Source organism: Mycetomoellerius zeteki, unplaced genomic scaffold (genome assembly GCF_001594055.1).
Source record: "Mycetomoellerius zeteki isolate Tzet28-1 unplaced genomic scaffold, Tzet1.0 scaffold223, whole genome shotgun sequence".
NCBI lineage: Eukaryota > Metazoa > Arthropoda > Insecta > Hymenoptera > Formicidae > Mycetomoellerius > Mycetomoellerius zeteki.
The window spans coordinates 1,035,133-1,053,680 of NW_017257198.1; the positions used below are offsets into that span (position 1 = coordinate 1,035,133).

General features: G+C 31.6%; 2 protein-coding genes across 2 annotated transcripts; one reads left to right on the forward strand and one right to left on the reverse strand.

Annotated features, from left to right (window-relative positions):
• Positions 1–5,584: 5,584 nt before the first annotated feature.
• On the forward strand, positions 5,585–17,281 carry LOC108723083 (lipase 3). Its single transcript, XM_018448574.1, has 8 exons — positions 5,585–6,109; positions 6,562–6,769; positions 7,322–7,436; positions 15,055–15,301; positions 15,383–15,541; positions 16,428–16,512; positions 16,673–16,833; positions 17,070–17,281. The coding sequence occupies exons 1-8, from the start codon at positions 5,936–5,938 to the stop codon at positions 17,229–17,231; spliced, it is 1,311 nt and encodes a 436-aa protein (XP_018304076.1). The 5' UTR covers positions 5,585–5,935; the 3' UTR covers positions 17,232–17,281.
• Positions 9,551–12,304, reverse strand: LOC108723077 (glucose dehydrogenase [FAD, quinone]). Its single transcript, XM_018448560.1, has 2 exons — positions 10,444–12,304; positions 9,551–9,890 (listed from the first exon to the last, which is right to left on the reverse strand). Exons 1-2 carry the CDS (start codon positions 12,229–12,231, stop codon positions 9,744–9,746), a joined length of 1,935 nt encoding a protein of 644 aa, XP_018304062.1. The 5' UTR covers positions 12,232–12,304; the 3' UTR covers positions 9,551–9,743.
• Positions 17,282–18,548: the final 1,267 nt, after the last annotated feature.

The window sequence follows — 18,548 nt, forward strand, 5'->3', positions numbered from 1 at the left end:
CCCGCCGCGGCCACAGCCAGGTCATTTTATACCGTATCGTTGCGTTCTGATTTTGTAGCGTATTGTATTATAATTTTGTATCGTATCGTCGCGTTCTGACCTTGTATCGTATTGTCGCATTATAATCGTGTATCGTATGGTCGCGTTATCATGTTGTATCGTGTCGTCGCGTTGTAATTGTGTATCGTATTGCTGTGCTGTAATTTAGTATCGTATTGCTGCGTTGTTTCGGGTCGCGTACTATCGTCGTCGTAGATCCTAGACTACGGCGGATGTTCATGCGTGTTCACGCATTCCGAAGGGTTTTTTAACTACGCCAGGGATCTCCGTAGCCGCGATACGTGCGCCGCGTAAAATTACGCTAGCGCCGAGAGCTCGCCCATCAAAAGAGGGAAGCGGTCACTTAGTACCGCGTGTCGCGAACGTATCGCGGAGACCAGCGCGCTTGCATATCGCAGAATTAATCCGTCTGCCTGTACGTCGGAAACTGTATGATCGGCGTAAAGAATACACTTGTTACTTACTGTTGATCTTACTGTTATTAATTCTGTCTATTTTACTGTTTTTCGCCTTACTCGTTCTCCAAAGATCCTCCGTTCCCGACCACGAACCACCCCCTCTGCCATTATCGTGACTGAGCAGTCGGTTATCAGAGCCGTCCGCATTCGTGAGTCTCTATACCTCCGTATATTAGAGTGAGAACCGAAAAGATCTCAGAAAGAGTGGCACGCTCTCTCGTGCCTGGCGCCCAATCATTGACGCAAAATTTAGAGTGTTTGAAAAATTGTGAGAAAGCCGTGGTGGCGTTGAGTTTTGTTGTCGCGAAGGTATCTGGCGAAGGAGAGGTAGAGCAATACTCGCGAACGCGCGACGAAGTGGCACCACGCTCGTGAGTGCGGTCGCAATATATATAGAATTATTTCAGTTGTAAGTACATTTTTCATATTTAATATAATTTGGCAAATATATATCGCATTAAAACTTGTAATAAAAAATCTTTTGCAATTTACGAATAATAATTGTAGGAAGAAATGTAATTTTGCGACAATATACATACACATATGTGATATTACGTTTTAAATATGCATTTATTTTGATTGTAAAATATTTATGTGAAGCATATATATAATAATAAATCATAATAAATGTAATAAAACTGTATTATAAAAATAAAACTAATATAAGTTATCGGCAATCGAATGTACATCAACAGTTGAAAACGTTGATACTCTTTAATTATTTTTTAATCTCTAGGATTTCATTGATAAATACAAAAATTTGTTTAGAATCGATTATTTTTAACATCTCATCGTTTTAAATACTGTTATATACGTATAAAGATATTTAAATGCAAAATCATTTAATAGAAACATTTTGACTAATAACAAATATTCAATATATCTGCAGATGGTATTCATATTCTGATCTTATATTTAAAGTTATCGTAAGCACAATTTTGAAATACACAGTCACTTTATTGGCTGGATGGAATGTTAACATCATCTAGGACCAGCAGACTTAAAATAATTTTGAAAATAAGATCGAATTATATATGATATCGCCTCCTAGTTGTTTCATTATTTGTGAATAAAGATGTTTTTATTTATAAAGTCTAGAGAATATATAAGGTCTAGAGAAAAATTTGTACAACCAAAATTGCACGATATGAAGGGAGCTATTATATGGCGATAATAATTTTTTCCCAAGTGGAGGCGCTTAGGAGATTTGAAGGTCAACTTCATTTTTTTAAATGGAATTATATAAATTTTTTTACATATAATACGATTTCCCTAATTATTCTTCATATAAAAGTATTAAGATAATAATATCGAAAAATCAATTTACAAGATATTTCATACTTTATTCTGGCACATACATAGTTGCTTATTTAAAAAATTATCCATTTTGCAGCCATATCTTTTTAAAGCAACTATGTGTTTTCTTTATACCAATTGATTCATCTCATTATTCTGTTCATAAAAGTATTAAGGTACGAGATTATAAAAAAAATTATTAGTTTACGAATTATTTAATATTTTATGTCAATATGTGCCAGAATAAGATATAAAATATCTCGTAAACTATTGATTTTACGGTACCATGATTTAATACTTTTTTATGCAGAATAATTAGAGGAATCATATTATGTAAAAAAATTCATATATGGTAATTCCATTTAAAAAAATGAAGAATCTTGAAATCTCCAAAGCGCCTCCACCTGGACAAAAATTATTATCATCATATGATAGCTTCTTTCATATCGTGCAATTTTGATTGTACAAATTTTTCTCTACACCTTATTATTACACCTAGATTAGAAGATATTTCAGATGGTAATAATTATTGGAACACCCTGTATAATAGTTATAATTTATATTGATATCATCTTTCTAGGCTCTTCTACTAATTACCTTAGGACAGTTTCCTGATAGTGTATCCACAAAGCAAATTATTCATTACGCGCAACTCATCAAGTCCGGTAAACATTTATTCCTTAATTTATTAATAATAAATGCAGTAGACACTGATTCGATCAGAGTATTATAAAAATTGCTGTACATTACACGTAGCACAGCAGTGTTTATAAAGCGCTAAAAAAACATTTATGCAGATGCATGACTTTAGCGTTTTAAAAGCGCATCATAAGCATATACAATTAGCGCAGGATAAAGGCAATAATAAATGCATAATCATTTTTTTATCAGTGTGACTTGAAATCTGCCGAGTTAATGGCTACACCGTACGCTTAGTCCGTAACCTATACGATAGGTGTCTTTGTATAACCTACAGAATAAATAAGGACATCTATTGTACAAGCCGCGGCCTAAATGCAGCCATTAAGCGGTGTAAATATAGCCATTCACATGCAATGAAAGTGTATAATTACAGCAGTTTGGGAGGTGCAATCGCTAGAGCGCTCCCAAAGCGCTTTGCACGCGCTGTTGAGCTATAATACATGAAAAAGTGATGTATATACATATAAAGATATCTAAGTGCAAGAGTATAATGTAAGTGCTTTGAGCGATAAAATATTAAATATGCATTTTGCTAATATGTTATAATATTTTGTCATTCAAGCAGTTTATATTATGTTTTTATCATTAAATATTTTTATGTAAACAACTTTTTAACGCACACTAGTGCAGAGTAATAAAAGTGATCAAATTTGCTATAATATAATACGTACTGTGTATAAAGATCTATCGTAACATTCATCATATTAAAATTTCTTAAACATGTTTCTTGCAATAACAGTAGTAAATCTGTCAACAGGAACGCTATTGTCACCGGATAAATTTAAACATTTCGACTACGGAATATTGAGCAACACAAATGTATACGGTTTACTCAATCCACTGAATTATGATTTAAGCAAAGTCCCAGTCTATTTATATTATAGTGAAAACGATTGGTTAGCGAATGTCAAGGTTCGTACTTTTTTTTTTTTTTTTTTTTTTTGAAAAAATTGTTTATTTGAATAAATCAATTTAGTTGTCTTTTGTTGGAGAATGTATATATTATATTTAAGTCAAATATAATACGTTTGATTTAAACACATATTTCATCGAAAGAAAAATAAAAACGAATTAAATTAATTTAATCAAATGAACAACTTTTTTAAGTGTTTAATTCACTCATTTCAAGTATTAATTCGTATTAATTAGAGTCCCTATTATACCTAGATTCCTTATTATAGGGACTCTAATATTGACTTCTAATATTGACAAGAGAATTAAAATATTTTTTCATTTCACGCTGGATTTAAGCGTTAAAGTGATTATATGATTCCCGTTAATGCTCAATTATGACAAAATCAATTGAAAGAATCAATTAAAAAAATCAATAGTCGTTCAACCTGGGCCTCTATTCTTGAAAAGAAATGTAGGTATGCGAAAAACTAGGGGTATACTACAGTATACGTAATGTATATTATAGTATTTCCCTAGTTTTTCGTATATATTTCTTTTCGGGAATAAAGGCCCTAAGATCCGATTTGAGCTTGGTTAAAATCAGGATATCGATCGTGAAACTTTATCCCTAGGATGGAAAGTGAAAAGTGAAAATTTTTACCATTGAAGTTAATGGAGAAATTTTTTACTTTTCACTTTTCATTCTAGGGAAAAAGTTTTATGATTGATACCCAGTCTTTCATTTGAAAAACGCTTCTCAAACCATGATTTAAAATAAATTTGATCGGTTCAAACTTTGGTTCAAACCTAGCTCGTCTGAAATGAGGATTAATCGTAGATTGATCTACGACTATGAATACGGACCCTAATGACGTTGCATTTGTCTATTTCATTCAAAACTAAATTCAGTTAAGTTCTTCAACAAAATATAGGTCTAAAGCCCATGGCACATACAAAAACGTAAGGTCGTAAGACATAATCAGTAAGCGAATTGGCCAATCACGATAGAGACCGTAAGACCAGTAGCGAATCCAATCTTACGATTTCTTTACTGCTTACGTATTGCGGCCTTACGTTTTTGTATGTGCCATGGGCTTTGCTATAAATACAGATCAAAATGTAGTCATTGCAGTCACGTAATTGAAACCAAAGATCAAGCGTCAAATAAAATTGTACGTAACATTTCTGCGAACAGTTTTAGTTATATTGTGATTCTTTCGTAGGATGTGGAAAAATTATATAAGGAGCTGAGTAATCCGTCCGGTAAAACTTTAATTGCGGATAAGAAATTTAATCATTTGGACTACATGTGGGCTAAAGATGTGAAGAAGCTTGTATATGACCAGATAATCAGTAAAATGAAGAAGAAGTCTTCGTAATGAAGTGCCAGTATCTATTCCTTCAAATTCCTGCAGTGATTAATCTATGGAATTTGATCAGGAATATGTCTTTCTTGTCGGTAGAGTTATTTTATCTTAAGATGAATATATTCAATATATATTGGTTTAAGTTATCACTCTTTTGTTAATATATTCGCATTTTTATAAAATATTTTATCAATTTGAAATATTTTATTAATGTGAAATGTTTGAATTAACAAACATATATCTTGTATTATGCACTCATTCCTATAAATTTTCCTTCTCACGTATTATCGTATCATTTATTTTTTACTCGCTTAGTGTTTTTATTTATCATTCATTGTTACATTATCTTTACGTCATCTGCTCATATGATATATTTCAATAATAAAATAAGAAATTTTTTTAATTTATAAAAATTATGATCCATAAAATGAATTATCTATAAATTTTGTAACATCAAAGATCAATCAATAAAGTAAATCAATTAATAAAGTAAAAGAATTAAACTTATAATGCCAAGAAATCAATGAGTGGTATTCATAATCCGTTCTTGTTTTAAGACCATTTTAAATAATCCCCTTAAGATGCTAATACGGCTATTTGATTGATTCGTGATATCTTAAATACTTCAAACGATCTTAATATAACAATATAAGATCCATGAATCCAATCTATGAATATCGGATGATTAAATTAAAATAAATGAAGTTGTACATATAAGAATCAATTAATAATATAAAGAGAAATAATTTCTACGAGATGGAGAATTTGTGAAATCAATTTTCAAATCATGAATTATAAGAAATTTTCTTATCTGCTATTTTATCAGTAGTTATAATCAGTTCTTTTGTTTCTTTCAAAGCGATCAAGATCTGCAACTGTGCGCAAAAACTTACAAAGCAATATATCATTTTATGGATAAACAATTGATCCATTTGACAACAGTCGATAAAATCCTTTCTTTTCGAACACCTTAATCACACAGCTTATTAATACATCAATCGTATTATCAAATTATAACGGATAGATTACGATAGATAGTATTGATATGATCGCATTAAATATCAAACACTTCGGTGATATTTTCAGTAAATAAGAAAATCGCGCACAGTATAATTCGAACCGATCAATTTTTAATAACGATTTTATCAAGCGACAATAATGTTGCTACCGATCCTTTTCCTCTCGATTCTGGCGTCCGTCAGCTCAACGTCATACTTTTCAATAGACCAACTGCCTAATAATGTCCTGCCAATAGACAAAATACCGGCAATCAAGGAACTCAACGATCCGCAATTTTTTGCAACCGTACACACAGATGCATCGCTTACCGCTGTAAGTGCAGTTGATCAAATTAAAAATAAATTAAAAAAAAATATGCAGATATAATTTCTATCGGTTAAAAGTTAAAACGAGGTAACTTTTTGAAAATGACTTTGTATTTTTTAGAGCACTAATACAATTACAAATATTTAAAAAATCTATCACAATTCAATAAAAAAATAATATATTGATTCATTTGTATTTCTAAGATTTTCTCGTTAAATTATTTAAGCTTCTGTATCGAACAATTCTAACGAATATTTTTATATATTTATAAAAATATTGTTATTTTTATAACATATAAACATAATAAATATAATTAATGTAAATTATTTTTATTATACATATGAACATAATAAATATAATTAACGTAAATTATTATTGTTTTAATGACGACATTCCTTAATTTTTGTTATCAATCTTTTGATATCAATTATCTATCAGAAAATTATTTTATTGAACAGCTAGATCTAGTGAAAAAGTACGGCTACAATGGAGAGGTGCACGAGGTGATCACTTCTGACGGTTACATTTTGGAATTGCATCGGATAACAGGACGAAATAATTTCAACAACTCTTGTACGCGAGTGCAAAAACCTGTGGCATTCGTGATGCACGGCCTTTTGTGCAGTTCGGCGTGTTTTATCGTTTCCGGACCGGAGAAAGGTTTAGGTAATGAAATCGCATTTTTAATGAAGCATTTCAATTCCTAAACAGAAGTATACTCGTCTAAAAGTTATGGCACACAAAAAATTTAAGCAACAAGACAAGCAGTAAGCAAATCAACATTTTGGATTTATTGCTTACGTTATTGCGTTACGTATTTTTTTAGGACTTAAGCACAAAGATGACTGTAACTGAGTCGTCGAACATAAGTGTAGTTGTAAATTGATCAAACATTATGCATTGATCTATGACTACGACTTACGACTCAGTTACGACCATCTTTGCGCTGAGGTCCTAGTGATTGACCAATTCGTTTACTGTTTACGTCTTACTGCTTTAAGTTTTTCTTGTGCTTTGCATGGCTTTCTTTACATGTATCTTCATAGATTTTAAAGAAAAATATATTGAACTATATCGTTTTAAAATAAAATAAAATCATGCAATTACCGATTAAAAATTGAAAAAATTTTATTTTTTTTTTTAACTTCAAACACATCCGCATTTCAGCGTTTGTGTGTATTCGCTTTAATAAAAATATTATATTCTTTGAAATTTTAGCTTTTGTTCTGGCGGATGCAGGATACGACGTGTGGCTCGGTAATGCACGTGGCAATGTATATTCACGCAAACATAAACTCCCGACTATTCGAAAGGAACTTTACTGGGATTTCAGGTGAGGATAATGTATAAAAAAATAAAACTAGTAAAGAAGAAAAACGCGTACGTGAGTAAGAAAAACAATTATGGTCATAGTAACAAGTTTGAAGATAAGATAACGTGAATATAAGATAGCACTTGACATGGACTGCGTTCCGTTTCACGCATGATATGCATAATGCATAATCAGTGTTACATCTAGCTAGTTAAAAATTATTTAGATATAGATAAGATAAATAACACAAAATGTATCTTAGATAAGATGAAGATGATTAACTTTATATTAATCTAGATAACAGATGAAAAAAATTTTTATCTAGATAATTTTTAAGATAACTTTGTTTTTAATTAACTATTAGGCAGTAAAACGATTTATGCTCAATTTCTTCACCTCTAGATAACTTTATCCAAGAGATATCTTTTAGAATACAATGAAGATATCTTCTGGATAAGGGTATCCGCAACTTATCTGGAAGTGAAGAAATTGGGCTTTGGGATACAAAAAATGTATTTATATTTTCATTAATCTTTATTTTTTACGAATAAAAGTTTTTTGTACATTTCGTCTAACAAACGGTTTCTACGTGGAATTAATATTTGTTGTCCACAAATAAAAAGGCGCTCTACTGGCGCTGATAATGGCAATGATGTGTCATATTAAAAAAAAAATTTGTTTGACGTATGGATACAAATTAAGAATATCTAATTCCTTAGATTTATCTTCTAAATATGAAAGTACTTCAATGTCGCTTTGAATTATGACTGCAGATGTCATACTAATTCCAGTTTTATCTATACCATAAAAAAATTCTCATCATTACTACTACTAGAAAAGTTATATAGAAATTTTTTTACAATATTATTCTACAATCTTAGTTAATTTGAAAAAGATTTTATCTAAGATAAGATAAAGCCATTTCTTCATCTATATAATTATCTAGATAATTTTATCTAGATAATGGAAAGCACTGCATAATGCATGTAATCATTTGTCCTTGTTTAACATTCGGTGAATAACAAGAATAAAAGATGCATTATGCGTGAAACGGAACGCAGCTTGACTTGACACAAGAATCGGTCACTACTCTACCTCGCGAGCCTGAGGGTGTTGTCACATGCGATGTAACTTGCGTAAGCATAACTTGTGTCAGCCAATTAAATCGTTTCAACTAGAACAACGCGCAGTACCTGACGCAATTTGATACGATTTGGTTGACGCAAGTTACGCCGCATGTGACTGCTGCACCCTGAGATATTAATCATTAAAGTTTACGACTATTCAAGTTAGGAAATCTGTCGCAATATCAGGCCATTCCCATATGAGGCGCGAGCTTGAGTCTGTCATAAGTCACGTTATCAGATTTATCAATGAAATTCATTTATGAATTTCTTGGTAACCTTTAATCTTTAGGGGTAACCATATTGTGAAAACAGAGGGCTTAGAAATATAAATTTGTAAATTATTATACGCCACAAGTAATTTTAATAAAGGCAAACGTGAAAATTTGTTGAAGAATTTTAAGAGAACACAGATTTTGGTTTCTTTAAGTTTCATATTAGCTAAACGAATTGTGTAATAAATTTCTAAATGAATTTAAGTGTTCAGAATTTGCAAAACAGTATACATATTAACAAAAAAAAATATCGAATTTTCTAAAAACATGTGATATTTTTTTTAAGAGGTAAATTAAATAATCGCTACAGAGAAAGTATGAATAACAATGCAAAATTTTTAATGTATTTTTGTATTATACAAAACAGTCGTAAACAACATGAATATTTACGTATGTACTATGTGTTAAAATCAATTGCTGACATATATGTACTATCTACATATACATATATATACATATGTATATGTAGATAGTAATGCATGCCCTTTGGCAAGATCTTGACATAAATTCCAGCAAATATTTTTATGAGCAGAAATTTAAAAAGAAGTATCATTTTAAAGAGTATATCAACTATAAAATAAATATTATAAATTATAAGTATCAAATCAGAAAATAAATTATTAAACTCGTTTCATCAATTTGAAATATAATACTTTGAGAATATATGTACATGGGATAAAATTAAACTTAGTATTTTACAATATTCTTAATTCTAAACTAAGTATGCTAGGTTGTCTAAAAAATATTATCAATTCGAAATCAGATCTGCTAACTAAATATTAATCATTATAACGACGATTATAGAAGTATTTCTCTCAAGTTAATTTCCTGATAACTTATTACAGTTATCCGCTTTTGTTATATACTGCGAATTGCTAGTTTTTTGAATGTAGTTAATACTGGTCGAAAACTCGTCACTATTGTTACGTTCATGATTTGTTCAAGTATCCCCAATCTTCTTTGACCATATCTGCCAGCTTTTCAGCAATCATATAAATAGGTATATTTGTGTGCGCTGATATAATCTCAGGCATGATGGAACCGTCTGCTACTCGCAATCCTTGAATGCCGATCACCTGCATTGTACATGAATTTCGTACATTATAAGTTGACGTGTGTGTGTGTGTGTGTGTGTGTGTGTGTGTGTGTGTGTGTGTGTGTGAGCGTATATTGTGCATCATAACAGAAATATTCAGAGTTGCCACAAAACTAGAAATCAGGAAAATTGAAAACAGTCAAGAAAATCAGGGAAAAATCACGGAATTTCAAAATTTTTTGGAAAATAAAAATTTTTGACTTTAAAGAAGTTTAATGTGCGTAATACATTTACCTATAATTTTAAAATACTATAATCATAGCAATTAAATGTAAATAGTCAGCAACATTAATAGTAATTTACATTGCTATATTAAATTGCTCTTTCAGCCAAATATTTGACGGTTTCCTAATCAGTACGAAACTACAAAAAATTTCAAAATATTATTGAAAGCATTAGGAAAAATCATTAAATTTTGTCTGGAAATCAGGGAAAATTATGGAATTTTAGGATGAAAAATTTGTGGCAACTCTGATATTTATTATATATTTGAAAAAAAAACAAGTACTTTCTAGTGCATCTTTTAACAATACCTTTAATCTAGGGTCAACGACAGCAGTCGGATCTCCTTTCGGTCCCATCTTGCAAGTGCCAGTATAATGATAGATAGTAAGAGTTGCCGTTCTCATCGCGCATTCCCAATAATCATAAGAATCATACTCGTAGTTTTCACATCCAGGAAAAGTATCGTTTAACAATTGTGAACCAAACATTTTCATTGCTTTCGTTTGACCGATGCTTATTGCAGCTTTAATGCCGTCAATCATCGTCTTGACGTCTTCCGGATTATCGAAGTAATTCGGCACAATCTCAGGTTTAACGTTAATGTTGTTGGCCAATAGTCTTATCCGTCCACGACTTTTTGGTTTCAATAACATCGGTAGTATGGTCCAACCGTAAGTGCTGGTATATTTGTTCCATATCTGATGCATTCGATTATTCAAACCCATTATAATCGGTAGAATCATATCTCCTTTCAATCCACTACCAGTAAATAGCAATTCAATGTCCGGTAAACCGTGAAGTTCCGTTGAATGTTTGGTGTCAATGAAAGCGAGAGCTTCGCATCCACCTGGGATCGTTATTGGTCCCGATTGGCTCATCAGAAAATCTCTCATAAATGGATGAGTGGGATTTATCATATCGGCTATTCGAATACTTACTGGCTCATCCACTGTCCACGTTAGCCCGCCAAAAGCTACGTGATCCATCAGATTTTCACCAACCGGCAAATCCCGGACGATATTTATGCCGAGTTCGCTAAGATGTTTGGCCGGTCCGATGCCAGACAACATTAGTAATTGTGGTGATCCGACAGCACCCGCGCATAAAATTACCTCTTTGCTTGCAAACACACTGATAATTCGACGATGTTTGATAAATTCCACGCCAATCGCCCGATTTGTGTGACGATCAATCAATATTTTTTTCACCCTGCTTTCGTGTGTCACATGAAGATTCCGACGATTTCTTGCTGGATGTAGATAGGCTCTGTTGCTGCTCATGCGGGTGCCATTTATCATTGTGGCCTGTACATATGAAAATCCTATCGTATTCTTTCCGTTATAATCCAACAGTGGGTATCCCAGCTCTTTACCAGCTTTTAAGAAAGCCTCTGCCAATGGTGTATGGTATAACGGATAAGAGATATGTAATGGTCCCTTAGTTCCGTGATAAATAGTGTCCGATTGGAGCTCTGGGATATCGATTGTCTCCAGCTTTTTAAAGTATTTAAGGACATTCTTGTAAGCCCAGCCCTCGTTCCCCATCTTAGCCCATCGATCGTAATCCTCGGCGCCGCCTCTGGTTGCGATCATATAGTTTAGCACGCTGCTACCGCCCATTACTTTACCTCCAGGCCAGTTACATCTGTTGTCATTCATGCCAAGACAATATTTGTTGGACGATTTGGTTTGATACTTCCAATTGATATCGTTACTTAACTGCAACATGTAACCAAAAAGCGGAATGTCCATAAGAAAATTCTCTGTAGATCCAGCTTCGATCAACAACACCTCAACCTGATGAATCTCACTTAGTCTCGCAGCTATCGTGGCACCGGCCGTGCCGGCGCCAATTACCACGAAATCGTACGCTGCTCCAAATTGCGGAACCATATCCGGTATTTTCTGGTTCATGTAACGTTGACCCTGTTGTAGAAAGTTTAGAGTCCCGATACCAAAATCAAGTATATTCGTCAATTCGCGTCCGCTCATGTTATCGTCGTAAAGATTATGGTATCGTTTTATTGTCGGTTGTCTGCTCGACTGCAATGGAACAATTACGGCGACGGCACTAAGAAGGTGAAAGAGCCTCGGCATCTTGTCCGGCGTATTCAAGTTGGCTATTGGCTATTGAATGTGTCTGGAGTGATGCACGATAATAAAGAACAGCACTTGGATGTTCGCCTGGCATATATACCGGCATTGAGGTCCATGTTTTACGAGTACGCGTAAATATTCATATCACTCAACAAACACATCAAATAACTATACGAAAAATATGATGAATGATACACGCGCGCGCGCGCGCGCCGTGACGAGAAAGAAAAGGCATCTCACCTGTCAATTAATTCTAGGAATTTGATAGCAAGGAAAAAAATGACATTTATTCTTGCATTCTTAAGACTATTTCGATTTTTGATTAATCTCCTCCCGTAATTTATCATAGTAATATTTTTTGACAATGTTAACATCACGATATTACTAATGTAATAATCAAATTAAGATGGAATCTTGAAAGAGATAGACATATCTGTTATTTATATATCGTATCTATCTTGTAAACAGATTCGCGATATGAAAATGCCGTGAATTCGTATTGGTAGATTTGCATTAGCCATGAATGATGGAAATAATTTGCTTTATTGAGATTATAATAGACTTACAATAGTCACGGATAAATTGTGAAATGTATCACATTTGAAAATATCAAAAATGATATCATGTTATATCTTGATCTGTAATAGTGTTATAGTGACAAGTAAGGTGCAATTTTTATCATAAGTGCTTAGCGATAACACTGAGCGTAAATTTATAACAAAGCGGATATTCGTACGTCATTTGACTTTATTGTGATATTACTGGACCTTTTTACTACATGGGGGACATATCTATTTAAGTACATGGCAACTTTATTATTTCTAAAACCATCAAATCAATTTATCGAAATAATGCCACAGTGGCAATGACACAATTTTAACAATCGTATTCAATCAAATCGATTTCAAATTACATTATAATCACGACGTATTATCACATTTTGAGAAATCGTATGTATTTACATGTTTAAATCTCATTCTCATATTTCCTGTATGGCGATATATAAATTCTAATAACTAAATAATCGTACGAGATTCGATATGTAAGAAATGATATACATCAAAAATATGCAAAATGATTAAAATATCCGTTTAGCGGGTATCGCTTCAGGATAAAATTAATCTGCACATGTTATCTTAGCGGAAAAAAGTTTATATCTCTTAATTATTCCATTACTTCCATTCTGATTACAACAGTATATTTAATATAATAACTAAATAATATTAGAATTAATAATAATAAGATTGAAAGACCGCTAATGTTAAACATAATAATTTTAAATTAAGAAGCGCCATAACGGTCAGAACGTTAAGATGTTGAACTATTGTAAATTCATTTAAATGAATTAATTCTCAGAAATGATAATTGCGTGCCGATATGGTTGTCGGACTTTCAACGCAATCAAATCTGAAAATATTAATAATCCCCCCAAATTCCCCAACTTAAAAACTGTAATAAAACTTATTGCGAAAAATAATGCCTCGGCCGGGAGTCGAACCCGGATCTCTTGCATTCCGTGCGAGCGTCCTAAGCCTTTAGACTACCGAGACATTAGAATTAATATTAAATTGTAGAAATATTGTAAGAGCAGCATGCAATGTATAAAAAATTCATCTCGGATGTCTACTTGACATCCAAGGCAGTACCACATCTCCTGATAAAAATTCGAAATGGATCTGTAACGGAATCCCGGTAAAAAATTTGTCATGCATGAAATATATATAAATATATATAAACGCATACATATTCATAAACATACATGATTTTATGTCCATACATGTTCATACATCATTCTTTCTTTTGTAAAATTACGTTTTAGTGTAATTAGAAATAATAATAGTAATATGAAAACATTAAAATTAATTAAAAGGGTAATTTTTACACTATTTATTTTAGAAAAAATCAAGTTTGAAGAAATGTAAAAAAGTTACTTATGTATATAATTATATATAAAATTATGCATAATTGTGTATAAACAATTTTTTTTACATTTTTCTAAACTTGTTTTTTCTAAAACTAACAGTGCGAAAATTATCCTTTTAATTATTTTTTATGTTTTCACATTACTATTGTTATTTCTATTATACTAAAAAGTAATTTTACAAAAGAAAGAGGAATGTATGAATATGTATGGACATATTTCATATATAATTATACGTGTTTATGAATATTTATGTATGTTTATATAATACATATGTATGAAAACTTTTTTACCGGAATATTTTTTTACAGATGTAATAAAAATTGTGATAAAAATACATAATCTCTTTTTATCGGTCAAATATTATCATTGATAATGTTATGCGATATTTAGTGTTATTTTTGTGGTTTAATGCTTATTCAATATTTATTGGTCAACTATATCATACATTTGCAGACTATTTGTTAGAATGCAACAATATATATTACGCATAGAATTTCAAATAAAAATTTTTATTTGAATATCTTCAGAACGATAATTAATAGCTAGAATATAGAAATTCAGATGAACTATTTTTTCGGCTCATTTGAGACATTTGCTTATCAAAAGTGGATGTTTCGTTTAAATTAAGCAACAATTAAGTGACGATTAAACGACGCAAGAACAAATTTATATCTTGAATCTATATAAATCGATGCGTTTTAACATCAACCGCATAAGAAAACTCACCAATTTTAAACTTCCGTTTTCCATTTATACATCTAGTTATACAAATATATATCTTTAATTTTTTCTCATATCTCTATTTGTTTATCTAATATAAAATGAAGAGTTATCTCCATCCCAGACCGAGAATTGACAAATAATTCATAGAAATCATAAAAATCGTATCTTTCTTATAGTTGGCATGAGATTGGCGTGTATGATCTTCCAGCCATGATAGATTATATCGTGAAGACTACTGGTCGCGAGAAAATGTTTTATCTGGGACATAGCCAGGGTACCACTGTTTTCTTCGTTATGTCGACGGAACTACCAGAGTATCAGCACAAAATCCAGGCGATGTTTGCGTTGGCACCAGTCGCTTATTGCGGCAGAATGAGAAATCCCATTTTTCAATTCTTGGCAAGGTTCTCCGATCCATTAGACGTATGCAATTAAATTCGATAATAAAATAATAATCAATTTTCATCTTTTTCTTTTTTTAATGAAGTAAATATCTCGTTGCAGGAACTGTTCAAATTAATCGGTATATATGAATTCGCGCCTACTGATGAAATCATGAAACAGTTCCAGAAAATGGTATGCGCGGAAGACGCTATCACGCAACCCTTGTGCGCTAATGTGCTCTTCTTGATCAGTGGATTCGACAAAGATCAGTTTGATACTGTACGACACTATCTTTAACATATCTTTAATTATTTTGTGAAATTTTAAATATGAATAATTATCACATAGTATATATATAAATTCATTTGTTACAGTTCATACAGCACAGAATTTGCAGCAGTATCGCTGCAAAATCTCTGCAATATTACTGCAACTTTTGTGCAACTTTGTGCTATAGGGGAGCACTCTATTATTGGTGTTATTAAACAATGTCATAACAATTTTTTTTAGAATTAATCATGAATTTTACAATTATATAATTTATATGAATTATATATCGACTCCTGAGCCGTAAAAGGTGCTACATCGAGAAAAATATGAAGAAAGGTTTATGTAAAGAAATGAATGAAAAGCTATTTCGCATAAGGTGTGAAGATCGGTCTATGTTAGAACACATAAGAAGTACGGTTTATATCGAGAAAGCGAGAAAAACGGTTCAAGTCGCATGGAAATTAAAGAAGAGGTTATACAGCACAATATATTTTCTTCTCATAAATTTTATAATGGTATGACTGAGAACGGAAATCTTGTTGATTTTCAATCCTGTTTCTTGCACTCATTTATTCATATATTATTTAATTTTTCGTAATTTAATTTGTGTAATTTACGAGTAGTGAATATTGCGCTATATAGACCCTTCTTTAATTTCATGCGACTTAAACCATTCTTCTCACTTTTTCGATATAAACCGTACTTTCTATGCGTTCCGACATAGACCGGTCTTCACACCTCACGCGAAATAGACCGCTTTTCATTCATTTCTTGACATAGACCTTTCTTTATATTTTTCTCGATGTAGCACCTTCTATGACTCAGGCATTGATATAACATTAATTCATTATTAATTCGATTGTTTATTATATTTAATGCTGCTGTCATCTTGCAGACTCTTCTACCATTAATCCTGGAACATGTTCCGGCTGGCGCAGCCACGAAACAAATAATGCATTATGCACAGCTTATCAAAAGTGGTGAGCATCTATTCCATTATATAATACCTTGTATTATATTCGCATAAAAATAGTGAAATATACATCGTATATGCATTCCATTATACTTCATATTCCTTTAAATTTTATAAAATATTATATACATACATAAAATAATTATAAACCACGAATATATTCTCAGGATCTATTATTACATCGGAGAAATTTAGACAGTACGACTACTCACTCATTACCAATTTGATCAAATATGGTACGTTCCGTCCTCCGAAATATGACTTGAGAAAAATCAAAGTGCCAGTTTCATTGCATTATGGCGCCAACGATTGGTTAGCACATGTCGATGTTCGTATTTTTTTTAAACACATAATAGTTTATTTAATTTTAAATATCTTCGAGATATTTGCCAGGATATTTATTTTTTCATATATGCACATGCAAAATAAACTTTCCTATATTTTGGTTAGAACAAGTATCTTAGAAATACTGGAGATGCTAAAATTAAATAAACTACCATATAATTTCAATTATACGAAAAAATTATTATATATGTTTTTACATCATATCTTTATCATCTGCAGGATGTTGATCAATTAGAGAAAGAACTTGGCAATCCGCTTGGAAAATTCCTCGTTCCGCATAAGAAGTTTAATCATTTGGATTTCATGTGGGCTAAGGATGTTAAAGAACTTTTGTATAATAAGATACTAAATCTGATGACGTTTCTAACATTGAACTACTAAAGTTCAATGAATTCTTTGCAGATTAAAATTTTATGTTAAATTGATTTCGCTTATCAGAATTCTATTTATTATAAAACTATGCTTACATGACGATATAGTTATCGAGTTGAATTATCAATCCATTACAGAGGATTTTATTTAATGACGAATTTCTTTTATCCTCGATTGCTTATGTGTTCATAAAATGAGAAATTCGTGATGTTTAAGAATGAGATATTAGTTTTTTTCAATTGCCATACATAGAACAAAATTTTGTAATTAATAACTTAATTAATATTGTAATTAATTTTAAATTTAGGTTCAACTATTGACAAGATAATTGTAAATAAATAGTATCTAATATTTATCGAGATATTATCTGTTACTTTAATTTCTAATTATCAAAGGCAATATATAACATTTTAATATCTTCTGAAAAAAATTACTTGTAATAACAAAATTTGTTTTAACTTGTAAATAACTTTAAAAAAGATTCGAAAGATATGTGTAAATATGTATTAAAATTAATAAAATAAAATTACGATGTATATACAGCTAGCTTTTCTTCAGATGTATTGGATTCTGTAATGTTAAAGATCAAATGTATATGTAATGTAACAATAAACTGATTATTAATAAATGTAATATCAACGATGTTATCGATCTCATCACAAATACAATAAAGATAAAGCTGAAAAAAAAAAAACTTATTTTTAGGGGACTCTGAAAGAAAGTACAGGTATGGCTTTTACACACGTATATACATTTTATATATATATATAGATGGACGTGTGCATGGTGTTGTAGCACAGATATTTATAGTCATTAGGGGCGGAAATGAGATACACGAGTCTAACGAAGTTACGCAAATTATGCAAAGTACAACAGGTAGTCCTCTAGTCAGCCATTCCACATTGTAAGTCACAAGGTTGAATTTTATCGAGAACACATTATTGATGTTCCTGGCATCGCGTGCGTAGGCTGTAAGCGTGTGTATATGTATATTATGAACGCGCGCGTGTTACGATCGCAATTCGTTTTTTTCCCTCTGATATTTCAGCATTGTAATTTTAGGGAAAATTCGACCTTGTGATATTTAATACCGCTCTTATGTAGGATAACTTCGCTCTCTATTTTATACATTGCGCCTCGCTGAAAAGAAAAATACATCGTTTCATGGGTGGAACTGATTTTTATTGTTAAGCACAATAATATTCATCTGCTTTTACCGCATCTTCTGCATGTAGACTCGATCGTGAAATCGGCGGAGGTGCACAGAGCGATTCTTACCCTCAAAAGCTCGAGTCCAAAAGAACCAAAATGATTTTGCCATAGCCG

Coding starts and splice junctions, on each gene's coding strand:
- LOC108723077 (XM_018448560.1), bottom strand. CDS start 12,231: ATGCCGAGGCTCTTTCACCTTCTTAGTGCCGTCGCCGTAATTGTTCCA. Junction 9,891..10,443: donor TCGTTGACCCTAGATTAAAG/GTATTGTTAAAA, acceptor TGTACAATGCAG/GTGATCGGCATTCAAGGATT.
- LOC108723083 (XM_018448574.1), top strand. CDS start 5,936: ATGTTGCTACCGATCCTTTTCCTCTCGATTCTGGCGTCCGTCAGCTCA. Junction 7,437..15,054: donor GAACTTTACTGGGATTTCAG/GTGAGGATAATG, acceptor TCTTTCTTATAG/TTGGCATGAGATTGGCGTGT. Junction 15,542..16,427: donor ACAAAGATCAGTTTGATACT/GTACGACACTAT, acceptor GTCATCTTGCAG/ACTCTTCTACCATTAATCCT.